The 8,467-nt window shown below is 38.7% G+C and overlaps 1 protein-coding gene across 1 annotated transcript; it reads left to right on the top strand.

The window, feature by feature from the left end:
- The first annotated feature begins 3,792 nt into the window (after positions 1 to 3,792).
- LOC144628804 (uncharacterized) lies at positions 3,793 to 8,228 on the top strand. Its single transcript, XM_078486918.1, has 5 exons — positions 3,793 to 3,901; positions 4,601 to 4,815; positions 5,266 to 5,299; positions 6,375 to 6,947; positions 7,683 to 8,228. The coding sequence occupies exons 1-5, from the start codon at positions 3,793 to 3,795 to the stop codon at positions 8,024 to 8,026; spliced, it is 1,275 nt and encodes a 424-aa protein (XP_078343044.1). The 3' UTR covers positions 8,027 to 8,228.
- Positions 8,229 to 8,467: the final 239 nt, after the last annotated feature.

Raw genomic sequence — 8,467 nt, 5'->3', positions numbered from 1 at the left:
GCAAACAATCTTGACTTTGAAAAGATTTCAAATCCAGCGTTTTTTCGCTGCCGTGAACATAGTTTAAGAATGGCAAACTATACATCCCACAAGTCTTGGATGTTGTCGGAGATCATAACATGTTTGACCCAGCACTCACGGTTGTTCAGTGAATCGGCCGTTGGCGAAACCAAAAGGTTTTGCCGAATTTCTGAGCTCCAGGTTTAGAAAAGGCTGGATATGTTCCTCTGTCATAACGTGACTTGAGTCAGTTGAGTGAACTAAGATGTGAAATAACTACGAAAAGAGATAAACGCCTTCAATTTAAATTTTGAATGTTTGCCTTAAACAGTTTGAATTATTTCACAGCTATAATTCAGTAACGTGTTATTAATATTCTGCGAAAAAATATTTTTTTTATATTACACTTCAGTGGTTCGCTCGCAAAAGGCAACGAAGCTACTTGTTGAAAAGTTTGGACATTTACTGGTATGGTGTTTTTTTCTTCTTTATCATTCCTGTAAACGCCTAATGGCGCATGTGGCATAAAGGGTTTCTTTACATCCTACGAGGAATAGCTGTGAAACAGCTTTATTGTCATTAACCGAGAACTGGAAAAAGGCTTTAGATGAACACAAATTTGTTGGAGTGCTTTCCACAGACATGAGTAAGGCATTTGATTCCCTACATCACCATCTCATGTTGGCTAAACTAAATGCTTATGGTGTCAACGATAACAGTATCAGACTGCTTAACTCATATTTTACTGATCGCTTTAATAGAGTCAAACTGGGACCAGTAGTGAGCTCCTGGGAGAGGGTGTCAAGGGGATGCCCTCAGGGATCTGCATTTGGGCCGCTATTATGGAACATTTTCCAGAATGATTTAACGTATGACATTGATACACACCTTAATATGTACGCAGACGATCACCAGTTTTACGATATGAGCAGTAATATGGCGGATGTTCAAGCTAATCTGTCAGTAAGTGCGGAAGTGGCTTCCAACTGGTACAGTTCCAACTTCCTTAAAGGAAACTATGACAAGTATCGAACCTTAACACTTGGTAGAAAATGTGATGACACCTTGAAAATTATCATTGGCGACGTAGAAGTTCAATCCACTGAATGCCTGAAATTGCTTGGGGTATCAATAGACAACGATCTCCGATTTGATGAACATATTAATTCTATCTGTACGAAAAGCAGCCAACGTGTAGGAGTGTTAATGAGACTCAGGAACTTGATACCCACTAGCACCAAGTTACAATTGTTTAAAGCTGCCATTCTACCCTATTTAACTTACTCTCACCTTGTCTGGCATTTCTGCCGTGCGAGTGATAGAAGAAAATTAGAGCGCATACAAGAAAGGGCACTCAGAGCCATTTTCTGCGACAAAACGTCAAGTTATGACAAATTACTAGTTATGGCCAACCTATGCACTCTACAAAATAGAAGGTTACAGGACCTAGCTACTCTTATGTACAAGGTTAAGCATAACATCTGTCCTAAGTATGTTGCTGACTTATTTCAGAGGTCTGAGACGAAGTATGCCTTACGCAACAAAGAATTTGTTATCCCTAGATTTAATACAGTCACATATGGCAAACATACGATCAGATACACTGGGCCTAAGATATGGAACATAATACCAAAGGACATTAGGAGTTTACCAACACTGTCATCTTTTAAGAAAAACATTCGTAAGCTAGACTTAGATATTTTAATGAATGATAATTGCTGCGCTAATTGTATTCTATGTAGTTCTTAATGTAAGTTCTTAGCTTGTATTTTATCTATATATATTGAAAATATTTTATCTTGTATTTTAACTTGTATATATTGTAAATAGTTTAACCAATTTTAACCGATTTTAGCATTTATTAGGATATTTCGATTTTGTTATTTTTCTTTTACTTTAAAGTGTCCCCATTTAGTGGTTTTATTACTGCTATTTCAGTTTTGACACTCAAATAAAGGTTTTATTATTATTATTATTACGAAAACTAACAGCATTTTCATTCAAGGTCGCTTGCTACATCAGTTCACTTTTTATACAGCATAATGTCCAGTGATTTAATTCCAGCATGTCAATATAATTTCAAACGTAGCCAAAACTGCTGAATCTTTAAAATTCAAATGCAACGAAATTGGGAAATTTTTCTTTTGTCAGCAAACCTGTCGTTTATGGCGACACTGATCATAATCAACTCTCAGAAATGGTTTTTGTGCGAATTGTGGCGAAAAATCCGACGATTTCCGAAGACGTTCCGTAGCCCAAACAATTTTAGAATTCTTTGTAATAGCTGGCGATAATCTTAAAATTCGTACGTACCACTTGCCACTTCTGACACCATTTGTCGCACGCCTAACATTGTAGTTTATACACATTGGCTGTATTTCTCCAGGAAGAGATTAAAATTATATATGAAATTGATAAAGAAATGGCGAACTTATTGTTCGTCTAATTTCGTCTATTAAAAATGCTGAATGCACAAAACAGAAAAAACATTTCCCTTGTTCACTGTCCTTTTAGTCGAGGTGGCAACAAAATCATTAGTGAATAGGAAAACAAACTCTCTCGTTAGGATTTGGATGTCAAGTAGAAAATTTTTGCCTTCTCGAATTTATCTCGGCGCCCTACAGATAAATTTCAACATAGCTAATAAATAAAGAAATTTAAACTGTTCTTCTTTTAACCGAATCTGTATATATAATAAATCAAATTTTCATTAAGTCTTTAAACGGGCAGTGCTTCAGACAATGTATTCTGGGCTGTTTCTGTTTCTTTTTTTGTTTGTTTTAAAACTTTCTTTCCCTACAGGAGGAGTCCATTTTAGGCACCGGCTCTCTAAAGCCTTAAGCCTTTTCCTGTGTTCAACAAAACATTAACCCTTGATAACTATCCCCAGCCAAAAAACTTGAAGAAGTTAATTCACAGCTTGAATGAGGCACCTGCAGAATTCGCCTAGTATTAGCAGTAAACAAATTCCTTCTTCAAAATGAATTAAAAATTTAGTTTACCACTATGAAAAATTAATAACATTAAAAGTCATTATTCAGGAATTCTGATATAGCTAACCACACACAGCAATACTAATTTCTTCTTTTAAGAACTTACTTAACATTAAAATAATTTGTCATGCTAAGTAAAGTACAATAATTTGTCATGCTAAGTTACCAGAGGCAAAGTATGAGAAATTGGTCATGTTTAAATGATAACATGCAATATGTAACTTAGTTCTGAGAAATACAGTTCTCGTGTCGTTTACCTAATTTGGGCGTTTAAGCAAACCAGGGGTGCTTCCAATTTTCTCGCAGAACTCTGTTGGAGTTAGAATACAATACAATAAAGTTTTCCCGTAATTAGCCATCCTGCTGAAAGAGATCTATGGGCGGGCCCTTTGTCCAAAAAAAAAAAAAAACAGCGCAATGCTTCTCGACTGGAAGGAACAGAAACATTAACGGTATATGGAAATGTCTGGCATTTCATTCCAACCGCGAAAAGAATATCTAAATGTGTCTATTTGATTTCCAATCAAAGTCTCCGGAATTTTCCGCTTAATCTGTGGTTACCACCCCAGTGGTTCTGCACGTGTATTATTAAGGTTTGTAAAATTTTAATGATCTAACGCGAGCTGTAATTGGCTGTTATGTTGTACAAAGTGTTTCGCATGACTCCTTCTAAACGCAGTTTTAGTAGTACCGTAGCCCGTTTCTCGTGGTTTCTTTATGAGCTGCATGTGTACAAAGAGTGATGTTTATAATCCACTTAACGTTCATCAAGCACACCTGCCACTCTAAGCTTATAACCATGATTGCCGTGTTGGTGGTTTTACTGTGTTTCATGTCCTTAGCGGATTCTTGTCATTCTTCCTCAATGGTTCCCGGATTCAAAGAAAAGGAATTTGAAAGTTTTCCAGGTAATGTCTCGGGTAAAATATACAACATACCACCGGTTAACGTATCGAGTGAAAATAAAACATACGGTAACAAAAGATACTGCAAACTGCGTAAAGAATGTAAAAAGGATTTAGCGTGTTATGCAGTTTCGAAGTTGTCGGAGAACAGGTGAAAATTAAACTGACATTACAAATTAAACAAGGGAAACCCCGCCATCTTTTATGTAGTCTCCGCAGGGTTAGTTAATTTGAGGACTGTGGAACGGGGGGGGGGGGGTTATTTTAAATCATTTACCTTAAAGAAAGCTCAAATAATAATTAAGTTCTTCAAATTAAAATTATTTCAGTAAAGCACTTACTAAAACAGAACGAGAAATGGGGTTCATTACAAAACCAAGTTTTTTTTTCCACAAAATTTACAGACCTTATTTACGACGGCCGGACAGAAACTTTGATGTTTTGACCATCTGCTTTTCTCTAATATTTTTTTATTTATATTTATTTATAACAATTTCAAGTTAAAAAAACGCACATACCTAAAAGTTTCTTCATTGTTCAAGCATTTCAGAGTGGGAGGGGAAGGAGTCAAATTGTAGTTTATATTAGCTTCAAGAGCAGAATAAAGCTTTTTCTAAGTTGACAAGAAATCAGGCAAGTGTTTTCATCCTACATAGTACAACAGTTTCTTCAGAAAGTAATCCACTATTTCTCTCCTCTTAGACCACTATCTTGAAGGTCACATAGCACAAACACATCAAGTGTCCACGCCGCTTGACTGTGCTTTTGAGTGTCTGTCTGACTCAAGATGTCAGTCGTACAACTACCAAAAGGAAGGGACACCCACACACACTTGTGTTATTAACAGCGAAACCAAAACAGGACAGCCAATGTCACTCGTAAACAAAACGGGATTCATTTACTTTCATCCTGTCGAGGTAAGAACATGTGTAAAGATCAGACATTACTTTCAGTAACTCTTGCTTTGAATTTTACCGTTACTTAACTAAAGACCTTAACTAAGGACTGACTACTGGAAAACATTATTTTCTTAACAGTGCTTTCTACAATTTAGTATCTTAGCTAGGCCCTATATAATAAAGTCCAAAGTAAATGGTTTCCCATTTTCCGCGGATTTTTCAGCAACACACATCGACAGACCGTTTCGTACATGTTTTCGCTGTCCTCTGTAACGGTCAGTTACTCGTTTTGGTCACATCATCACATCACATCACGACTTTACTTAAACACGAGGGTATTGAACTTGTACTGTTACAGTTCTAGCTTTCAAAAAAAAGGTAATAAAGATAAAAAGTGCAATTTTTATTAAATCCAGTGTAGCTATATAAAGAAACAGGTTTTTACAACGTGCAGTTTATTTTTTGCAGCCAGAGCCGCAGCACTCATCTTCTCCAGTTCAAGGTGAGCCTTACTTAAAGTATTCTTAACCAATGCAAACTTTATATTGCTTGCTGTTATAAAACTTGCCGCCAACTTTTCAATTACTGTTTAACTGCATGTACTCGGTAGGCGAGTACATGGACCCCCACTCGTCTTGCTCATAATGTACTGACGTAAACGGATTTTATCTTTATTTTTTTACTTTTTAACCACTACACCACACCATCAGCTGTTGAAAACACTCAACTTTGTCGGGCATTACAATTTATTGGTCCCAAGTCCATCTCGCATCTACGATCACAAGAATGGCCGCTACACTGTAATGCAGTAAAATAAAAAATGTGATAAGTTTACTACCGTGACAAAGAAAATATACCTCAAAATTAGGACAATGAAAATTTACCTCAAATTAAGTAATCTACATCAAGCATTTCATGTTGGACGATGAAGGGATTTAAATGGAAGCTGGCTGGCTTGTCGACTGTATGCGTACGACACAAGCGGCAGAAAGGCACCGTATTTACTCAAATAAGCGCCCCCCCCCCCGACTAAGCGCTGCATTTGGGACAAAAAAGTTCATAAGCGCCGCCCCCGAATAAGCGCCGTAGTCCCGATACGACGCTCGTTTGAGGAATTCCGTTTAACTAAAAACAGCACTTCAAAACAACTCTAAAACAAACTTGGACATTTCTTTCCATAAGAGCAATGTTTTGCAGTTCCAAGTGATTGTTTTACTGCTCGCCCATTAGTTTTCTATCCAACATTCTTGCAACACGTAGTTCTCTAAATGTTTTGAAGGACGCAAACTTTGCCAGGACAGCTAGTTCTACTTTTTTCTTCAGCAAGACACGTATACTGACAATCAAAAGACGCTATTTTCAAATACTGTAAAAGATTAGATTCTTGGTGGCATCCACATTTGAAATAAGCGCCGCCCTCAAATAAGGGCCGCACTTGAGGCGCGAGAACTTTAATAAGCGTGGCGGCGCTTATTCGAGTAAATACGGTAAACTATAAAACCATTACCAATCCTAGCAACGTCTACCTTCCCCTAAAACAGTTCGATGTACCTGAATGCTTCTTGTTTTTTCACCAGCCCCACCCCCAATCACAATGGTCTTTTGTCCGTCCAACGTTGTTAACACGGCCAATTTCACCAATCTTGGGGCCAGCGGTCTAGCCGGTCCTTCATCAATCGGCGATCATTATAAAGGTCAAGGTCACGATGGTTACGTGACACTTGTGGAGGGAATCCAACACGTGACAGTCCCTTGCACTGGGCTCTACACAATTGAAGTTGTTGGGGCTTCAGGCGGCTACGATTCATCGTCCACCCCAGGTGTGCGCGGTTATGGCGCGCGCATGATCGGCACCTTTCTACTCACAGAAGGCGAAATCCTCAAAATTCTAGTTGGCCAAGAAGGAGGTAGCAACACCTCACCGTCTTCTGGAGGGGGTGGGGGTAGTTTTGTGGTGACTTCTGATAACATCCCATTGATTGTAGCTGGAGGAGGTGGAGGAGGAGAAGGACTGACGTCACTGAGAACCGAATGTCACGCAACCACCAATACATCCGGGAACTCAGGATATGTTCCTAATGTTTTTGGAAGCGTGTGGCCTGGAGGGTTTGACGGCAATGGAGCAAATACCTCTGACGATGATAATTCAGGCAAGTTTAAATTGCTCAATCAACCCTTTACTATGGACCAAGTTTACCTAAAAAATGCGTCACTACGTTCTAACGACTTTTTTAGCGTCGTACCACATTACATTTCATATTTATTATTAAACGTTTTGGACCCGAAGACATTACAAAACACTACTATACCCCACCCCTTGGAGCCAATACTTGTACGGGCCTCATTGCACTACAACTCTTAAAACAGTTGTTATCCAAGGGTTTTCTTTCTTGAAAATTGGACTTTGATCTGTGTTTTTCACTGCCTGTAATCAGGGGAACTAAGAGGACTTAACAACTAATATAACCTGTCGTGTCGTAATGGTAGTACCGCAAACATCGAGAATATTTGTACTCGTCACAATTAGTTTTTGTTTTGCATCCGATTGGTTGATGTGGCACGAATTTTTTTAACCAATCACAAGGCATAGTATGCAATAATACTTTCGATACTGAAAAGCGCTCAAAAACTCGTCCATTAATTTGGTTTTAAGAATGTCTTTTGACGCTGAAAATGTTTTACATGATAACTTGAGGTATGAGTCAAGATTATTCCCATACTAACGATCCAATCATCGCAGTGACATGTATTATTATGTGATAGCAATCCCTATGGTTGATGGATTTCTTTATTATCATCCCTGTTTGCTAAAAATTATATTGGTTTCTTAGGAGAAATTATATGCTGATCACAAGTGTTAACGTACGTGCTTGTTTTCTCCCCAGGAGGAGGAGGTGGGGGATTCCTGACAAGTGGAAGAAGTTCGACCGACTGGGGTGGAAGCTATGGAAGAGGAGGGGAGGGTGGGCAAGGATTCCTCCAGGGTGGAGTGGGGGGACGATCACTATACAATAATGGCCAAGGAGGGTTTGGTGGTGGTGGAGGAGCTTACGGAAGCGGAGGGGGTGGTGGAGGGGGAGGCGGCTACTCAGGGGGTGCTAGTGGAGATAACGTAGGTAACTCTTGTGGGGGTGGGGGTGGTTCGTTTAATATTGGAGATGAGCAGATTAACAGTTGCTGCTACAATAATAAGGGCCACGGGTTTGTGTACGTGACCTGGATCTGTTAGAATAAGCACCCATTGATAAGCTTCTCAGTTACAGGCCTATACATATGCATCTGCTAACAAAAAGACGTATTCCGGTAATAAACGGTTAAGCCCCTCCGGTTATAAGCTCTCTCTCATCCAACTTTTCCATATTAACTTACTAACGTCATCACAGAACATTGTAGTTCTAACAGAAAAAGGCAATGAATAAGTTTGTAAGGAGAATACACATCAAAACGTTTAGTCATGGCCTTACAATGTTTCGCCAATAAGACCCCCTAAGTCTTTCTGTAAACTGATTTCCAAACCCCCCCCCCCAAAAGTCTTTCCTTTTTTACTCTCAAAGAGGAAATTGATTTCGGGTGTTAACCTCAATTTGTATCAAATACTAAAAATATCCCCACGATTTAAAGATAAAAAGATTCATAAAGCCGCCTAAAATAAAATAGCAACACCGGAAGA

This window comes from Oculina patagonica, chromosome 10 (genome assembly GCF_052425735.1).
Source record: "Oculina patagonica isolate OP01 chromosome 10, crgOcupat, whole genome shotgun sequence".
Lineage (NCBI taxonomy): Eukaryota > Metazoa > Cnidaria > Anthozoa > Scleractinia > Oculinidae > Oculina > Oculina patagonica.
Note: the sequence above shows the minus strand (reverse complement) of the source record. Positions and strands in the feature narration are given on the sequence as shown.